Raw genomic sequence first — 20,313 nt, 5'->3', positions numbered from 1 at the left:
GAAGGAAATTAACACTTTAGCTGAGGCAGCTCCTGTTCATTTCCTTCATATCACTTCAGACTGCTTGAGTAGATGTTAGAGAAACCTTTTACTCTGTATCTGATCCTTTGCTCTGGGAGTTATAGAATCATACAAATCTTACAATGCGGGAGGACGCCCTTTGGTCCATTGAGCCTGCACTGACAACAATCGCACCAAGGCCCTATCCCTGTAACCCCTCATATTTATCCTGCTCATCCCCCTAACACTAGGGTCAATTTAGCATGCCCAATCCACCTAACCCGCACATCATAGAACATAGAACACTACAGTACAAACAGGCCCCTCGGCCCACAAATTGCGCTGATCATATCCCTACTACTAGGCCTATCTATAACTGTCAATCCCATTAAATCCCATGTACTCATCCAGAAGTCTCTTAAAGACCCCAACGAGTTCACCTCCACCAACACCGATGGCAGCCGATTCCACTCACCCACCACCCTCTGAGTGAAAAACTTAGGCCTGACATCTCCTCTGTACCTACTCCCCAACACCTTAAACCTGTGTCCTCTCGTAGCGACCATTTCAGCCCTGGGAAAAAGCCTCTGAGAATCCACCTGATCTATGCCTCTCAACATCTTATAAACCTCAATCAAGTCACTTCTCATCCTTCGTCTCTCCAGGGACAAAAGACCTAGCTCCCTCAGCCTATCCTCATAAGGCATGCCACCCAATCCAGGCAACATCTGTGTAAATCTCCTCTGCACCCTTTCAATAGCTTCCACATCTTTCCTGTAATGAGGCTTTGGACTGTGGGAGGAAACTGGAGCACCCAGAGGAAACCCATGCAGACACAGAGAAAATGTGCAAACTCAACACAGACACTTACTCTAGGCTGGAATTGAACCCGAGTCCCTGGCGCTATGAGGTAGTAGTGCTAACCACTGTGCCACCATGCCGCCCAGTGTTGTATCTGCCCTGGGAGTTTTTGATGAGCCAGCACAGAGGGAATTTTACACAATATAACCTATATCCTGTTGTGAGAGTGTTTGATGGGACAATGTCGAGGGAACCTTACTTTGTATCTAATCCTGTGCTGTACCTGCCCTGGGAATGTTTAATGGAACATGTAGAGGGAGTTTTACTCTGCATCTAATCCCATGCTGCATCTGACCTGTGAATGTTTGATGGCACAATGTAAATGTCAAGGAGGTTAGAGTACAAGAGCAGGGGTGTACTTCTGAGACTGTATAAGGCTTTGGTCAGACCCCATTTGGAGAATTGTGAGCAGTTTTGGGCCCCATATCTAAGGAAGGATGTGTTGGCCTTGGAAAGGGTCCAGAGGAGGTTCACAAGAATGACTCCTGGAATAAAGAGCTTGTCGTATGAGGAACGGTTGAGGACTCTGGGTCTGTACTTGTTGGAGTTCAGAAGTATGAGGGGGGGATCTTATTGAGACTTACAGGATACTGCGATCCCTGGATAGAGTGGACATGGAGAGGATTTTTCCACTAGTAGGAAAATCTAGAACCAGAGGGCACAACACAGGCTAAAGGAATGATCCTTTAAAACAGAGATAAGGAAGAATTTCTTCAGCCAGTGAATCTGTGGAACTCTAGGAGTCGCAGCGTCATGTTGCAACTGTACACAACTCTGGTGCGGCCGCACTTGGAGTACTGTGTGCAGTTCTGGTCCCCACATTACAGGAAGGACGTGGAGGCTTTGGAGAGGGTGCAGAGGAGGTTTACCAGGATGTTGCCTGGTATGGAGGGGAGGTCATATGAGGAGAGACTGAGGGATTTGGGGTTGTTTTCGCTGGAAAGAAGGAGGCTAAGAGGGGATCTTATTGAAACACATAAGATGATTAGAGGTTTAGATAGGGTGGATAGTGATAGCCTTTTTCCTCGGATGGAGAAAGCTAGCACGAGGGGGCATGGCTTTAAATTAAGGGGTGGTAGTTATAGGACGGATGTCAGGGGTAGGTTCTTTACCCAGAGGGTGGTGAGGGATTGGAATGCCCTGCCTGCTGCGGTTGTAAATGCGCCTAGTTTGGGGGCGTTTAAGAGGTCTGTGGATAGGTTTATGGACGAAAAGGGATTGGTTTAGATTAGTGGGTCAGTGTTTTTTTTTAAAAAAACTGGTCGGCGCAACATCGTGGGCTGAAGGGCCTGTTCTGCGCTGTAATGTTCTATGTTCTATGCCACAGAAGGCTGTGGAGGCCAGGTATTGAGTGTCTTTAAGATGGTGCTAGATAGATTCTTGATTAATAAGGGGATCAGGGGTTATGGGGAAAAGGCAGGAGAATGGGGATGAGAAAAATATCACCCATGATTGAATGGAGAGCAGACTCAGTGGGTTGAGTGGCCTAATTTTGCTCCTACATCTTATGGTTAAAGGGAATTTTACTCTATATCTGCTCTGTACCTGCCCTGAGAATGTTTGATGGGGACAGTGAGTGGGAGCTTTACTCTATATCTAATCCTATATTGTACCATCCCTGAGAGTGTTTGATTGGACAGTGTATGGGAAGCTTTACTCTGTTTCTAACCTATGTTATAGCTGACCTGGCAGTTTTTGATATGGTTCTATCTGGGAGTGCTGGCTCCCCAACACTAACATTGTTCACATCACAGAATCTCTCCAAGTGAATATTGTGGCTCAGTGCCATTCCCCTGTCCTTTTCCCCATTGTCCTGTGCATTGTTTCTATTCAAATAATCATCTAATGCCCTCTTGAATGACTTGATTGAACCTGCTTCCATCATACTTCCAAGGCAGTGCATTCCAGAGCCAAACCACTTGCTGTGTGAAAAATCAAATTTGCTTCTTTTGCAAATCATTTTAAATCTGCACCCTCTCATTCTTGAGCCTTTCATGAGCAGGAACAGTTTCTCCCTATCTACTCTGTCCAGCCTCCTAATGTATCAATGTATCCAAGAAGAACAATCCCAATCACTCCAATCTATCTTCAAAGCTGAAGTTTCTGCACTCTGGAACCATTCCTGTAAACCACTTCTGCAATGTTTCCACTGTGTTCATGTACTTCCTATAGTATGGCACCCAGAACTGTACACAATATTCCATCAGAGCTCTAACTAGTGCCTTATACAAGTTCAGTATAACCTCCTTGCTCTTGTAGTCTCTGCCCATATTAATAAAGTCCAGAATGCTTTATGCTTTATTAACAGCTCTCTCCAGCTGCCCTTCCATCATCTAAACACAGACACACCAAGGTCCTCTACTCCTGCACCCCCTTAAGAATTGTATTTACATTGTCTCTCCATGTTCTTCCTAACAAAATCCATTACCTCACATTCTCCCCATTGAACTTCTTCTGCCACCTATTGGTCCACTCCACCAACTTGGCTATGTCCTTTTGAAGTTCTATACTGTCCTCTTCAGAGTTTAGAATACTTCCAAGTTTCGTATCATCCACAAATTTTGAAATAGCTCCTTGCACATCAAGATCTAAATCATTAATTGATATCAGAGCCTATCAAAGGTAACTTGTGGGTTGATCCAGAAGATGTGGGCTTGGTTCTCCGTGAACACTTTGTCTCTGTCCTCACTAAGGCGAGGGATGATGCAGACATTCCAGTGAAACAGAAGTGTGAAGTATTAGATACAATGAGCATAATGAGAGAGGAAGTACTGGAGGGATTGGCATTCTTGGTTATATCACCAGGACCAGATGGATTGTGTCCCTGGCTATTAAAGGAAGCCAGAAAGGAAATAGTGGATACTCTGAGGATCATTTCTCAATCGTCACAGGATACAGGTGAGGTACCAGAGGATTGGAGGTCTGTGAACATTGTACCATTATTTAAAAAGGGTACAATGGGTAGGCCAGAATGCAATAGGCCAGTCAGTCTGACTTCAGCGGTGGACAAATTATTGAAACAATTCCGTGAGACAGAATAAACCATCACTTATAAAGGCACAGATTGGATAATGAAAGACAGCATAGTTTTGATAGAGATGAGACTATCTTATTTCCTCAAAAAATTCTATTTGATAAGAAGGAGAATTGATGAAGGTAGCGCGGTGGATATTGTCTACGTGGATTTCAGTAAAGCATGTGACAAGGTCCCACATGGCAGGCTGATCAGAAAAGTGAGATCTCATGGGATATAGGGGAAGTTGGACCCAAAATTGGCTCAACCACAGGAAACAAATAGTAATGGTCGATGGATGTTTTTGCTCATGGTAAACTGTTTCCACTGATATTTCACAGGAATCAGTGATAGGACCTTCGCTGTGTGTTGTTTATATTCATGATTTAGACTCTAATGTGGGTGCCATTATTGGGAAAGTTGCAGATGTCACCAACTTGACCATGGAATTGATGGTGAAGAGGATAGCTCTCAACTCCAAAATTAAATCAGTGACTTGGCGAGTGAGCAGAGAAGCGGCAAATAGAATTCAATCCAGAAAAGTGCGATGTAGTGCATTTGGGGAGGGCAAGCATAGTAAGGGAATATTCAATAAAGGGGTGGATGTCGAGAGGAGTTGAGGACGTGCGAGGCCTCGGAATGCAAGTCCACAGGTTCTTGAAGCTGGCAGGATAGGTGGACTAGGTTGCCAAGAAAGTATATGGAATGCTTTCCTTTATTGGGCAAAGTACCAAATACAAAAGCAGGGATGTAACAATGTTACTAAGAACTGTTAGAAAAGTTAGTAAGGCAGGATCTTACTAAGGAATATACATTGACTGTGCCCAAGCCATTTCTTATTTGAAGATGACCCATTGTTCAGCCACAGTTTTTCCTGCCAACCTTTGGTTCTTTGCCCCACTGAAGTTGGCTCTCCCCCAGTTAATTACTCTTATTCTGGATTTCCCATTGTCCTTTTCTACTGTCACCCTAAATCTTACAATACAATGATCACTGTTTCATAAATATTGCCCACTGACACTAGAAAATTCTCCTGAACACTATCTAGGACCATTTACTCCTCTCCACCCTTTACACTATCACTATTCCAGTTTACATTTGGGTAATTAAAGTCTCCCATTAAAATTACTCTATAATGTTTTCACCTTTCTATAATTTCCCTGCAGATTTGTTTCCTCACATCCTTTCCACAAGTTAGCAGTCTATGGACTGCACCGAGCAATGTAATTGCACACTTTTTGTTCCTTAGCTGTAACTAAATTGATCCTGTTTTTAAACCCTCTGGGACAATTTTCCACCTGGCTCCCTAAATTCTGATCGCAGGTCTACTTTCCCCTCCCTACCAAACTCTTTGGTAGCGATGTGAACACCACTTCAAGCTGTTCACCCTCCCCCAGAAGAATGTCCTGTAACCGCTCTGTGGTATCCTTGACCCTGGCACCAGGGAGGCAACATACCTGAAGTCACATCTCCAGCCTCAGAAAGGGATGTCTGTTTCCCTAACTAACGAATTCCCTATCACTGTTCATCTTAATTTCATCTTCCTCACCTCCTGTGTAGCCAGGCCACTTGTGGTGCAATAAACCTGGCTCTGACTGCACTCCTCTGAGGAAACAGTGTCCTTACCAGCTTCCAAAATGGAAAATTGATTCGCGAGTGAGACCACCTCTCTGAATGTGCCATCCACATAGCTCACGGCTTTGCAGATGTGCCACAGTAATTCCAGCCTCCGCTCAAGCTCTGAGATCTGGTGCTCACATTTCCTCCACATGTGATCGCTTCGGACACCAGTTGCATCCATGACTTCCCACATATTACAGGCTGAACATTTCACTTGACCGAGCTGTCCTGCCATGTCTGAACTTCACGTCCCTTATGCTAAATTTATTTTGATTTGGTTAACTTATATAACTTTACTAAAGAGCACTGACTTCTCTTATTCCTAGTGTTTCTCACTTAAATTCAAGTGTTGCTACTTCTTTAAAAATAATAGTTTTCTAATTTACAGCAACTTTAAGACACGGATGAACACAATAAACTAAAACAAAACCATGACTGAGAAGAACAGCAGGGTTTACTATGTGAAATCCCTGAATACTGACAGGGCAAAATGTAAGAGCTATACTCACATAGCTGCCTTTTGTTGAGGTGAGAGGTCAACTTGCATAGCATGGTGGGAAAGAATCGTCATAGCATGCTTACTGAGTTTGCCGGACCAGCTGTTATGGTCTTCCTGTGGTGAAGTAGTGGTGACAGAATTAGTTGCATGGTTACAGGTTTTTCAAGGAATTTTTTTCACTCTGATGTTGGTACCACTCTGAAGAACTGAATTTCACTGCAGTCTCCAGATGCTGATGAAACCTCTGGTCCCTCACCCAGGTGTGGATGAAGCCAGTGAGTGGCAGGAGATTTCTGCACAGTGAGGGCGTTCCCTCAGCACCTCAAACTATCTCCACTGCGTCAAGAGCAGGAACTCTAGCTTCATAGCCAAGAACATAGAGACTAGTTACTAAACCCAGCACAGTCCTGACATGTCAACAAACACAGCATCTGGCAATGGAATCTGCGACCACCCATCAATTGTGAAACTTTAATTTGCAAATAGCATATATACAGACAATATCCAAGGGCTTGTACACGTATTGATGGCACAGAAGCTTCAAATTCAAATACTGAGGACCAGGAGTTGTAAATGACACAAAATATTCCAGCACTGCAACATCCACCACAGCCAGCCACACTCAAGTTGTTTACTTCTGTTTATAATAAAATGATGCTTACCTGGAAATTGGGATTCTCAATCTCCAACAGCTGCTTCAGCAGCAACTCATGGATTCTCACACCACTCATCTTCTTAGACAACTCTGTACCTCTCTGCAAAAAAGAGGCAACAGTGTCAGCAGTCTCCAGCCCCGAGAGTTTATCCTACTTCTCTCCCTCCTCTCCAGAAAGTGTTGATTCTCATTGGATACAGTTTCCTTTCCTCTCCTGAAGGTGCTGATTCCCACTGGGATACAGGTTCTCTCCTCTCCTGAAGGTGCTGACTCTCAGTGGGATACAGGTTCCCCTTCCTCTCCTGAAGGTGCTGACTCTCACTGTGATACAGGTTCCCCTTCCTCTCCTGAAGGTGCTGACTCTCACTGTGATACAGGTTCCCCTTCCTCTCCTGAAGGTGCTGACTCTCAGTGGGATACAGGTTCTCTCCTCTCCTGAAGATGATGACACTCACTGGGATACAGCTTCCCCTTCCTCTCCTGAAAGTGCTGACTCCCACTGGGATACAGATTCCCTCCTCTCCTGAAGGTGCTGACTCTCAGTGGGATACAGGTTCTCTCCTCTCCTGAAGATGATGACACTCACTGGGATACAGCTTCCCCTTCCTCTCCTGAAAGTGCTGACTCCCACTGGGATACAGATTCCCTCCTCTCCTGGAGGTGCTGACTCTCACTGGGATACAGTTCCCCTTTCTCTCCTGGAGGTGCTGACTCTCACTGGGATACAGTTCCCCTTTCTCTCCCGGAGGTGCTGACTCCAAGTGGGATACAGATTCCCTCCTCTCCTGGAGGTGCTGACTCTCACTGGGATACAGTTCCCCTTTCTGTCCTGAAGGTGCTGATTCCCACTGGGATACAGGTTCTCTCCTCTCCTGAAGGTGATGACACTCACTGGGATACAGGTTCCCTCCTCTCTTGGAGGTGATGACACTTATTGGGATACAGGTTCCCCTTCCTCTCCTGGAGGTGATGACACTCATTGGGATACAGGTTCCCCTTCCTCTCCTGGAGGTGATGACACTCATTGGGATACAGGTTCCCCTTCCTCTCCTGAAGGTGCTGACTCTCACTGGGATACAGGTTCTCTCCTCTCCCGAAGGTGATGATTCTCACTGTGATACAGGTTCCCCTTCCTCTCCTGAAGGTGATGACACTCACTGGGATACAGGTTCCCCTTCCTCTCCTGAAGGTGATGACACTCACTGGAATACGGATTTCCCTTTCTCTCCTGGAGGTGCTGACTCTTACTGGGATACAGGTTCTCTCCTCTCCTGAAGGTGATGACACTCATTGGGATACGGATTTCCCTTTCTCTCCTGAAGGTGATGACACTCACTGTGATACAGGTTCTCTCCTCTCCTGAAAGTGATGACACTCATTGGGATACAGGTTCCCCTTCCTCTCCTGAAGGTGATGACACTCACTGGGATACGGATTTCTCTTTCTCTCCTGAAGGTGCTGACTCTTACTGGAATACAGGTTCCCTCCTCTCCTGAAGATGATGACACTCACTGGGATACAGGTTCCCCTTCCTCTCCTGAAGGTGCTGAGTCTCAGTGCGATACAGGTTCCCTCCGCTCCTGAAGGTGCTGCCCTCATTGGGATACAGCTTCCTCTTCCTCTCCTGAAGGTGCTGACTCCCACTGGGATACAGATTCCCTCCTCTCCTGGAGGTGCTGACTCTCACTAGGATACAGTTCCCCTTTCTCTCCTGAAGGTGCTGACTCTCAATGGGATACAGTTCCCTCCTCTCCTGAAGGTGCTGATTCCCACTGGGATACAGATTCCCTCCTCTCCTGAAGGTGCTGCCTCTCACTGGGATACAAATTCCCTCCTCTTCTGAAGATGATGAACTCAGTGGGATACAGTTTACATAAGAACATAAGAAATAGAAGCAGGAGTAGGCCATCTAGCCCTTCGAGCCTGCCCCGCCATTCAGTAAGATCATGGCTGATCTGTCGTGGCTCAGTTCCACATTCCCGCCCTCTCTCCATAACCCTTAATCCCCTCTCTTATCAAAAACCCATCAACCCGCGTCTTAAAAATATTTAGCGAGGCAGCCTCCACCACTTCAACGGGCAGAGATTCACCACCCTTTGAGTGAAGAAGTTCCTCCTCAACTCCGTTCTAAAACGCCCCCCCTTTATCTTGAGGCTGTGCCCCCTAGTCCTACTGTCCTTTCTGAGCGGAAAGAGTCTCTCCACTTCTATCCTATCCATCCCATTCATCATCTTATACATCTCAATGAGATCTCCCTTCATTCTTCTAAACTCTAACGAGTACAAGCCTAGTTTATTCAGCGTCTCCTCATAGCTCAACCCCCTCAACTCCGGAATCAGCCTAGTAAACCTCCTCTGCACTCCCTCCAAGGCCAAAATATCCTTGCGTAAGTGCGGCGACCAAAACTGCACACAGTACTCCAGCTGCGGCCTCACCAATGCCCTATACAGCTGCAGCAAGACCTCCCTACTTTTATATTCAATCCCCCTCGCTATGAAGGCCAGCATCCCATTAGCCTTCCTGACCACCTGCTGCACCTGCAGGCTGGGTTTTTGCGACTCATGCACAAGGACCCTGAGGGTTTCCCCTTCCTCTCCTGAAGGTGCTGACTCTCACTGGGATAGTTTCCTTTCTCCTCCCTGGGGACAGGGAGTTTACTGATAGCTGTTAGAAACTTGGCATTGTTGTTTTTAAGGGCCTTATTATGAAGACTTGACTAAACCTGACTGACCCAAGGCAAACACTCTGACCCTGTACTGAACTATTGTGACTTCCTGTCCTACCACTCATTACCTGTGACATAGTCAGTTTCAGGATGAGATGACAGTCTCCTTGCACTCGAGAAGAGCTTGATCGAGGCTCCAGTTTAAACCAGTTATCAAATCCTTCTACCGGAATCTCCTGAGAAACAAACAAAAAAGATTCCAATTGTGAGTCGAGTCAACTGGAATCTTTGATATCAGCTGAAGCCTGAACCACAACCTCAGACCTGGGATTACGGACCAGCTGTATTGTTTGACTAGTGGTAAAGAAATAAAATCAAAGTCACTTTAGTTGAATGCACAATAAAATAGGTGAACTAATGGCACAAATAAATAGAGATAGGATAGTGTTCATTAAGGATAGTTTTATTTTGTTTACTTTATTCCAATCCAATCAAGTCAAATTAAACCCAATTCAGAGTCCCAACAGGTTGGGACATACCCAATCCAAGCTGACAAGACAGGGCTCTTGCCACCTGTCTTGGGCTTGGTCAACATGATCCAAGCTGATTGGAGTAGGTGTAGCTCCTCCTCCAAGGTTTGACCTTATTTACATCTTAGCCAAAAGGCCGAGATGCCACTTTAATTGCTTCAAATGAAGCGAAAATGTAACGTAATGACTTCAACCAAGTGCAGCATGTCGATACTACACTTGAACTTAGTCAAAAGGCCAAGAAGCGATTAGTTCAGAATAGTGTTTATTAAGGATAGTATTAGTTCAGGATAGTGTTAGTTCGGAATAGTATTAGTTAAGGATAATGTTAGTTAAGCATAGTATTAGATTTGAAGAAAGTGATAATATTGCAAAGAATAATAGATTGCTTGAGGATTGTCATACCCAGTAAAGATATCAGATTTCTAACGTCCAAGATATAGACTTCTTCAATCAGGACTCATAGAAATTAACTTATGTTTTAAAACAAATACACAAAACGTGGTTGAAAAGATGGCCACTGAAGGTCAGGTGACCTTTTGTGATCTCTGATCAGACAAGAGCTAACACATAGGAACATACAATATAGAAGCAGAAGTAGGCCATTCGGCCCCTTGAGCCTGCTGCACCATTCTGGAAGATCAGGCTGATCTGTATGTGCTGTGTTCTACATTCCCCATCTAGCTCAGATAATCTTTGATTCTCCTGTCCAGCAAGAATCTATCTGCCTTAAAAATATTCAACGATTCTGCTTCCACCAGCTTCTGAGGCATAGAGTTCCAAAATCACACAACCCTCTAAGAGAAAACATTTCTCCTTATCTCTGTTCTATATGGGTGACTCCCAATTTTAAAAGTGTGTCACCTGGTTCCAGACTCACCCACAATATCTACCATGCTTCCAGAAAGGCATTTAAATTGTAAATATTGGTGGATAGCTATTCTTTGAATAGACATGCTGGATACGAAACTACTTGTGAGTTTACACCTCCTACTGTCTGTGTATTTACAAAAACTCAAAATTAATTGCAATCCAGACTCAGAGTCTGTGAGATCAAAACTAAACAAAGAGAGGAGCAGGAAAATCAGTTCATTATGAGCAGGTATGAACAGACACTATTCATCCATTATTGTATAGCAATGTCTTCTAACTTCAAATCATTTCTTGATTCGATTTGATTTATTATTGTCACATGAATCAACATACAGTGAAAAGTATTGTTTCTTGCGCGCCATAAAGACAAAGCGCACCGTTCATAGCCTAGGAAATGAGCGAGTGCAGAATGTAATGTTACAGTCATAGCTAGGGTGTAGAGAAAGGTCAACTTAATGCAAGGTAAGTCCATTCAAAAGTCTGGTGGCAGCAGGGAAGAAGCTGTACTTGAATTGGTTGGTACAACGAATCATAGAATCCCTACAGTACAGAAGGAGGCCCATCAAGCCTGCACCATCAACAATCCCACGTAGGCCCGATCCCCTTAACCCCACATATTCACCCTGCTAATCTCCCCAAAACTAGGGTCAATTTAGCATGGCCAATCAACCTAACCCGCACATCTTTGGTATGTGGGAAGAAACCGGAACAGCCGGAGGAAACCCATGCAGACATGGGGAAAATGTACAAATTCTGTACAGACAGTGACCCAAGCCGGGAACCGAACCCAGGTCCCTGGGGCTGTAAGGCTGCAGTGCTAACCACTATGCCACCATGCTGCCTCAGTACACGTCCTCAGACTTTCATATCTTTTTCCCGACGGATAAAGATGGAAGAGAGTATGTCCGGGTGCGTGGGGTCCTTGATTATGCTGGCTGCTTTTCTGAAGCAGCAGGAATTGTAGGCAGTGTCAATAGATGGTTTGAGTGATGCACTGGGCTTCGTTCACGACCCTTTGTAGTTTCTTGCGGTCTTGGACAGAACAGGAGCCATACCAAACTGTGATACAACATTTGTGTGGACACTAGAAGCACTGATATTAACTTCAGGTAATGGATTATATTACTCTAAGAACTAGTCAGAGACAAAGCAATGTGGAAACCAAGAGAACACAAAGGAATGTGCACAAAAAAAGAGGAAAGTTGCTTAATACAATAAGTCATAAGAACATAAGAACATAAGAAATAGGAGCAGGAGTAGGCCATCTGGCCCTTCGAGCCTGCCCCGCCATTCAATAAGATCATGGCTGATCTGTCGTGGCTCAGTTCCACTTTCCGGCCCTCTCCCCATAACCCTTAATCCCCTCTCTTATCAAAAACCCATCAACCCGCTTCTTGAAAATATTTAGCGAGGCAGCCTCCACCACTTCAACGGGTAGAGAATTCCAGAGATTCACCACCCTTTGAGTGAAGAAGTTCCTCCTCAACTCCGTTCTAAAACGCCCCCCCTTTATCTTGAGGCTGTGCCCCCTAGTCCTACTGTCTTTTTTCAGTGGGAAGAGTCTCTCCACCTCTATCCTATCCATCCCATTCATCATCTTATACGTCTCAATGAGATCTCCCCTCATTCTTCTAAACTCCAACGAGTACAAGCCTAGTTTATTCAGCCTCTCCTCATAGTTCAACCCCCTCAATTCCGGTATCAGCCTAGTAAACCTCCTCTGCACTCCCTCCAAGGCCAAAATATCTTTGCGCAGGTGCGGCGCCCAAAACTGCACACAGTACTCCAGCTGCGGCCTCACCAATGCCCTATACAGCTGCAGCAAGACCTCCCTACTTTTATATTCAATCCCCTTCGCTATGAAGGCCAGCATCCCATTCGCCTTCCTGACCACCTGCTGCACCTGCAAGCTGGGTTTTTGCGACTCATGCACAAGCACCCCGAGGTCCCTCTGCACCGTCGCCTGCTGCAGTTTTTCGCCCCGTAAGTAATAGTCCTTCCTACCATTCTTCCTACCAAAGTCAATCCAGGCAGTAAGAGACAGGCTAAATTGTCTCTATCTGCAAAGCTAAATTTCCATAGAAATTTGTCTACAACTTTGACTGGAAACTCAGAAACTTCCATTTATTTCCAAAGTACAAGAGAGAACACATCGAGGCCTGCAATACGTAATTAAAAACATAGAAACTAGAAGTAGGAGTACGCCATTTGGCTCTTCCAGCCTGCTCCGCCATTCATTTTTATCATGGCTGATCATGAAATTCAATATCCTGAAGCCGCCTTGACCCCATATCCCTTGATCTCTTTAGCCTCCAGAGTTATATCTGATTTCTTCTTGGCCTCAATTACTTTCTGTGTTAGTGAATTCCACACACTCACCACCCTCTGGGTGACGAAATTTCTCCTCACCTCAGTTCTAAATGGTTTATCCCTTATCCCCAAATTATGATCTCCCTAGTTCAGGACTCCCCCATCATTGGGAACATTTTTTTCTGAATCTATCCTGTCTAACCCTGTTAGAATTTTATAAGTTTCTATGGGATCCTGTCTCACTCCAGTGAATATAATCCGAACCGACTGAGTCTCTCTTCATATGGCAGACCTGCCATCCCAGGAATCAGCCTGGTAAACTTTTGCTATATTCCCACTACAGCAAGGGCATCCTTCCTCAGATAAGGACAGCAAAACTGCACACAATACTCTATGTGTGGCCTCACCAATGCCCTACTCAATTGCAACAAAACATCCCTATCTCAATACTCAAATCCTCTTGCTATGAAGGACAACATACCATCTGCCTTCTTTACTGCCTACTGTACCTGTGCCTTTCAGTGACTGATGCAAGTACATCTTAAAGAACTAATCTGAAATGTAATTTACTTCTTGTCACTTAACAAATGTCTTTTTGATAGCAATACCCTTGCCACTCTGTTAAAAATCTAAATGCATACTTCATCTCTAGATCCATCTTTACTTTATGTGTGTGTGTGTGTGTTTGAGGGAGTTTTATATTTTTGAGGGGTGTTTTGTGAATAAACATCCATCATTTTTCTGATTTGAACTTAACAAGAAACCTATTTATTATTAAAAGCTGCAACACTGGAGAGTTTTGAATACTCACTCAACAGTACACATCTTGTTGCAGGCAACCGAGAGGTGATGCAGAAAGTGAATATTTATCCATAACAGATGGAAAAGGATGACCAAAATATTAATAAAAGGGGAAAAGGTAGAATATGAAAGTAAATTAACCAGGAATAAAAGACATGATTGTACGAGATTTCACAGACATATACAAAGGAGGAGAATAGCTAAAGTAAACATCAGTCTCCATTTAAGGTGGGGATGAGGAGGAATTTCTTCTCTCAGAGGGTCAGTAGACTTTGGAATTTTCTTCCACGGAGAACAGTGGAAGCTGGGTCATTGAATGTATTCAAGGCTGAATTAGACAGATTTTAGCTTGACAAGTGAGTTAACAGTTATGGGCAGAAAAGCAGGGCTATGGCTACAATCAGATCAGCCATGATTTTATTGAATGGTGGAGCGGGTTCAATGCACCAAATGGCCTAGTCCTGCTCCTATTTCTTAAGAACTTACAAGCAGAGACAAGAGGAATCATCATAGGAAATGAGGAAATCACAGAGACATCGAACAAATATTTTGTGTCCATCTTCATAGTTGAAGGCACAAGTTATTTGTCAGAAGTAGAAAGTAACCAAGGAGCTAATAAGAATCATAGAATTCCTACAGTAAAGAAGGAGGCCATTCAGCCCATAGGATCTGCACCGACCACAATCCCATCCAGGCCCTACTGTCATATCCCACTAATCCCTCTAACCTATGCATTTCAGGACACTAAGGGCAATTTTAGCATGGCCAATCAACCTAACCCGCACATCTTTGAACTATGGGAAGAAACCGGAGCACCCGGAGGAAACCCACACAGGCACAAGGAGAATGTGTAAACTGCACACAGTCAATGACCCAAGCCAGGAATCGAACCCAAGTCCATGAAGCTGTGAAGCAGCAGTGCTAACCACTGTGCTACCGTGCCGCACACAGTGAGTGAGGAATTTAATGTAATTAATAATAGCAGAGGAAAAGGTACTAGAGAAACATAAGGGAGAAAATGCTGACAAATCTCCAGGACTTGATGGCCTACATCCTAAGCTTCTAAATAGATAGCTGCAGAAACAGTCGATGCGCCGATTATGCTTTTCCAAAATTCCCTAGATTCTTGAATGGTCCAAGCAGATTGGAAATGAGTGAATGTAACACTATTTAAGAAAGGACGAAGAGAGAAAATAGGGGACTACATGCCAGTTAGCCTGAAAACAACCAGTAAGAGAATACCAGGATCTATTATCTATTTTACCAATGCATTTAGAAATTCATAGTATGATTAAAGTCAATATAGTCAAAGTTATGAAAGGGAAATCATATAAGACAAATTTATTATTTTATTAGAGAATGTGACTTGTAAAGTAGATAAAGAGTAATCAGTAGATGTAGTATATCTAGATTTCCAAAAAGATGTTTGATAAAAAGAGATGCGAAAGGTTAATATGCAAGATAAGAGCTCATGGAGTTGGGGTGATGTCTTGGTCTGGACTGAGGATTGGTAAGCAGACAGTTAGAATAAACAGGGCACTTTCAACCTAGCAGATTCTGACTAATGCAGTGCCACAGGATCAGTTCTGCAGTCTCAGCTGTTTACCATCTATATTAATGACTTGGATGAAAAAAGCAGAATTTTCCCATTTCTGCACCAGGTGTGGGCTGAGGTGAGAAAATTGACATGCAGCCCACAGAAGGTACAGACAGCTTTTCTCACCAGGTAATCCAGCGCTTGGTGCAAAAGAAATCTGCGGGTGTGTCCCACCCCATCACACTGGCAAGGCATGGAAGGGAATCCCAATATCCAATTAAAAGTAAAGAACTCCCATCCTTCCCTACTTACATGGAGATTCCCTCCCACCACACACACAAGGGAATCCCTGCCCATGGATAAGGGGAATTCTATCCCTCCAGTGGATAGAATTGGAGGGCTCCTCCTTCTTGGCACACTCGGGGTTTGTATTTAGCTGTGCACCCCAGCAGTTTCCCTTCCTGTGCTTCACATTTTGCAAAACCTGTTGGAAACCTTGCTGATGAGGGCGTAATTCCTAATGTGGAGGTAATGAAGTGACAGGGAAGCCCAGCAGATAAATTCTTGATCTGTCAGGGAATAAAAGACTGTGGGAGCAGGCAGGACAGGTGAGGTAGATGACTATGTTGGACAGTGGAGTAGGTTCAAGTGACTATATGGTCTGCTCCTGCTCCTAGGTCCTGATGCAGAGTCTGGGGCCTGCTGTACAGTCCAAGACAGTAAGAAGTCTCACAACACCAGGTTAAAGTCCAACGGGTTTATTTGGCAGAGCCCCGAAAGCTAGTGGCATTTGCTACCAAATAAACCTGTTGGACTTTAACCTGGTGTTGTGAGCCTTCTTACTGTGTTTACCCCAGTCCAACGCCGGCATCTCCACATCACGAGTACAGTCCAAGATCCAGGGAACAATCCGGGGCATTGTCCAGGATCTGGAGTACAGTTTGGAACTCATGGGAAAAAACGTGTTTGGGGAAGGGGCCAGGCTGCTTTGTGCACTATTCTGGCAGCCTCTCCCAGTCCCTAGCTCCATCTGTCAAACTTACACTGACTGGAATGTCGAGGCAGCCAAGGAAATCATCGTTTTCTTCCTGCGATCCCCCAGCCCCGTTGGTTCGAGCCGACTTCACAATCTGTTTGAAGTACCTACACAATCAGAATAACAATCAGCAAAATGGAACAGAGCTGAGAAACCAAATAATGTTGATGGGTTAAGGGGCAGGAAGGGAAGGCACAGCACTGCTTGTAATTCCGACAGAGGGATTATCAGTCTTGAGATGAGATTCAGGAGACTTTTCCTAGGCAACAGTAAAGCTGGTCTCAATGCTGACATTTACAAAAGAGAGGTAATCTGCAAGGTGGAGATGAATAGCTGTCAGCACACTGCTGAATGGAAAGTTCTCGTAAACCTAAATTAAACAATTGCTTTTTTACTTCAGTGCATTTTTACATTCAATAATGACAATCAAATCCCAATGCATCTTAGTAAACACTGAGTTCTTTGTATAAATATTAACCAAAATAAAGGCAGCACAAAACCTCTCACCAGGAGAATTTCCTCTACACTGTCCCCATCAAATACTCCCAGGATACATACCACACAGGGTTAGATACAGAGTAAAGCTCATTATATACTGTCCCCATCAAATACTCCCAGAACAGGTACAGCACAGGGTTAGGTACAGAGTAAAGCTTATTACATACTGTCCCCATCAAACATTTCCAGGATAGGTACAGCATAAGATTAGATACAGAGTAAAGCTCCTTCTACACTGTCCCCATCAAACACTCGTAGGACAGATACGAGATTAGATACAGAGTAAAGTTCCCTCTACACTGTCCCATCATACACTCCCAGGACAGGTACAGCACAGGGTTACATACAGAGTAAAGCTCCCTCTAACACTGCCCCTAATAAACACTCCCAGGGTAGATACAGAACGGGTTAACTGTGGTTTCAATGCTCTGAGAAAGTTTGGTTAGACACTGGGTGGTACAATCTGTGCAGGATATTGACCTACCTTCCCATTCCTTTGAAGCCACTGATCTGATTTAGTGTTTTACAAGCTTCTACCACTGAGACTTCATCATCATGGTCCCTGGGAAGTGACACAATGACTATAGTTAGTTTTCCATGCTACCATACAGTGATACAGGCCTCTCAATCTGTGAATGCTGTGTGTGTGACTGCACATTGGTCACAGCACTAAGCATGCTTAGCAGTGCATTATTGTATGGATGCTGATGACTCTGGGTTGTTGAGGGAGAACACAGTAAGAAGTCTCACAACACCAGGTTAAAGTCCAACAGGTTTATTTGATAGTAAACGCTACTAGCTTTCGGAATGCTGTTCCTTCGTCAGGTGAGTGGGGAGTTCTGATCACAAGCAGGGCATATAAAGGCACACACTCAGTTTACAGAATACTGATTAGAATGCGAGTCTTTATAGTTAATCAATTAAAGGTGCAGACAATGTGAGTGGAGATAGCATTAAGCATAGGTTAAAGAGATGTGTATTGTCTCCAGACAGGACAGTAAATGAGATGTTGCAAGCCCAGGCAAGTCATGGGGGTTACAAATAGTGTGACATGAACCTAAGATCCCAGTTGAGGCCATCCTCATGTTTTTGGAAGTTGGCTATCAGTTTCTGCTCAACGACTCTGCACTGTCATGTAGGCCACCCTGAAGAACGTTTACCCAAAGATCAGAGGCCAAATGCCCATGACTACTGAAGTGTTCGCCAACAGGAAAAGAACAGGCTTGCCTGGCGATTGTCAAGCAGTGTTCATTCATCCGTTGTTGTAGCGTCTGCGTGGTCTCCCGAATGTACCATGCCTCGGGACAGATTTTCCTGCAGTGTATCAGGAAGACAACGTTGGCCGAGTTGCAAGAGTATGTACTGTGTACCTGGTGGATGGTGTTCTCATGTGATATTATGGCAGATTACGGCCGGTCTTGCAGAGGTTGTTGTGGCAGGGTTCTGTGATGTCATGGTCACTGCTCTCCTGAAGGCTGGGTAGTTTGCTGTGGACATTGTTGAGGGGGTGCCAGGCTTCCATACCTGGATCCACATTTAGGCCTTCAGTTCAGATGGATTAGGGTCAACTGCGATGCCCCACATTGGCAAATAACTTGCCAGTAACCCTGGGCTCACACGTGAAGCATGCCATTTGGTGAGGTGCAGCTAGCAACAATGAGAGAGAAGTTCGGCAGGTTGAACTGTAACCTAACTATAAGAGTCACCCCTATAATTACATGGAGAGTCTCCATTTTTCACTCCTTTCAGGTATTGAAAAGGCAGCTACTGTGTACACAGGGCTACTCTGTATATGCACTGGGCACACAGGGCTGCTCTGTACATGCATCGTGCACACAGGGCTGTTCTGTACATGCACTGTATACACAGGGCTGTTCTGTACATGTACTGTGCACACAGAACTGATCTATGCACACACTGTGTACACAGGGCTGCTCTGTACATGCAATGTGTACACAGGGCCACTCTATACATGCACCGTGTACACAGGACTGCTCTGTACACACACTGTATACGCAGGCCAGCTCTATACTCCTGCCATGCACAGAGATGATTGTAAGTGATTGCCTATAGGTGAGGCTTAGTGCAGAATCTCCTGTCCCTGTGCTGAGATGCTTCATCCGCTTGCCTCCCAGTGTTAAGTTTGGGGGTGGGATTAGGGGAGGGATGGTGTCAAATCACATCCCAGTCTGGCACTGTGTCCTGATGTCACCAAATCAGGATTCAGGAAAATATAGCAAAATCGAAGAAAAACAAGATGTCCAAAAAAGGACATAAGCCTGACAGGCCCTTCAAACCAGGAGACACCGTCCACAATCGGAATTTTGGAGACAGCTCCCTGTGGGTCCCAGGAGTTGTCCTCTCAAAAATGGGACTGGTGTCATACATGGTAAAGATTGGGGAGAAGATCACCTCCGCCACTGGGAAACCCACGAGGACAACGGCCACGGTACCATTGGCACTTTAACACCAGCCTATGGATGGGAAACTCCACCCACAAAAAGTCCAAGAGAGGTCTATGAGGACTCAGCCTCAGAAATAGAGACAGAGGCAGTGGAGTTGCAGTCAGGGATCGTACCTAGGGCAACATTCCGCCTGCCCGCTATATTCCCCCGAACAGGCCCTGCAAATGACAGCAACAAGGCCCTGGGCCAAATGATAAAAACGGCCCATCGCCAAACTCGGAGGGGGAGGCATGAGTTCCAGGGAAAATTGTTAATCTCCTTGTTGGGGCTTGCTGAATATGAGTTCTAAGCAATGGCCTTGCCAGGTGGAAATGGTCACCTGAGCCCTTTATAAGGCAGGTACCGGGAAGGGTATGGGGAACTGTGTCCTAGCTGGGACTTACATACGTCTCTTAATTTTGTGTTTCACAATGAATACTGTTCCTTTCCTGAGTTATTACAGATGGCGCTGGAAAAATAGGAAGAGAGAAGGAAAAAAAAGTGAGAGAGAGCAAGAGGGAGAGAAAGAAAGCAGAAAATGGAAGCAGAACCTGAGAAAGACTATAATGAAAAATAGCAAGGGCTGCAACACTCACCAAATATCCAGGTGGAGCTGGTCACTGTGAATGTCATCCAGATCACTGAAACACAGAATTAACAGCAAGTCAATACTCGTTCAACACAGAGAGGAAGATATCAGATATTTCATAACTTCAGGATGTTCCAAAGCACTTTACAGTTGGTGAAACACTTTTAAACTTCAGTCATACGTAGAGTATATGAATTGCAGCAGCCAAGCTGTGCCAAAAGGCAGAATACCTGGAAATCTGATATCAAAACAGAAAATGTTGGAAATACTCAGCAGATTACAGAAATCATAGAACCCTACAGTGCAGAAGGAGGCCATCCAGCCCATCGAGTCTGCACTACCACAATATCACCCAAGCCCCATCCCCACAACCCCATGCATT

The 20,313-nt window shown here is 44.8% G+C and overlaps 1 protein-coding gene across 1 annotated transcript in view; it reads right to left on the bottom strand.

The window, feature by feature from the left end:
• The window catches only part of baiap3 (BAI1 associated protein 3), an 89,086-nt gene that overhangs the window by 26,483 nt on the left and 42,290 nt on the right, over positions 1-20,313 (bottom strand). Inside the window, exons 9-14 of the mRNA XM_080206601.1 lie at positions 19,939-19,983; positions 17,383-17,460; positions 16,408-16,507; positions 9,442-9,549; positions 6,656-6,748; positions 6,004-6,107 (exon numbers count right to left, since the gene is read on the bottom strand). Of these exons, the coding sequence (XP_080062727.1) occupies positions 6,004-6,107; positions 6,656-6,748; positions 9,442-9,549; positions 16,408-16,507; positions 17,383-17,460; positions 19,939-19,983 (528 nt within the window). The remainder of the gene's footprint in view (positions 1-6,003; positions 6,108-6,655; positions 6,749-9,441; positions 9,550-16,407; positions 16,508-17,382; positions 17,461-19,938; positions 19,984-20,313) is intronic.

Source organism: Carcharhinus amblyrhynchos, chromosome 18 (genome assembly GCF_965287045.1).
Source record: "Carcharhinus amblyrhynchos chromosome 18, sCarAmb.v2.hapA, whole genome shotgun sequence".
Lineage (NCBI taxonomy): Eukaryota > Metazoa > Chordata > Chondrichthyes > Carcharhiniformes > Carcharhinidae > Carcharhinus > Carcharhinus amblyrhynchos.
The sequence above is the reverse complement of the archived record's forward strand: the minus strand, read 5'-3'. Positions and strand labels throughout refer to the sequence as shown.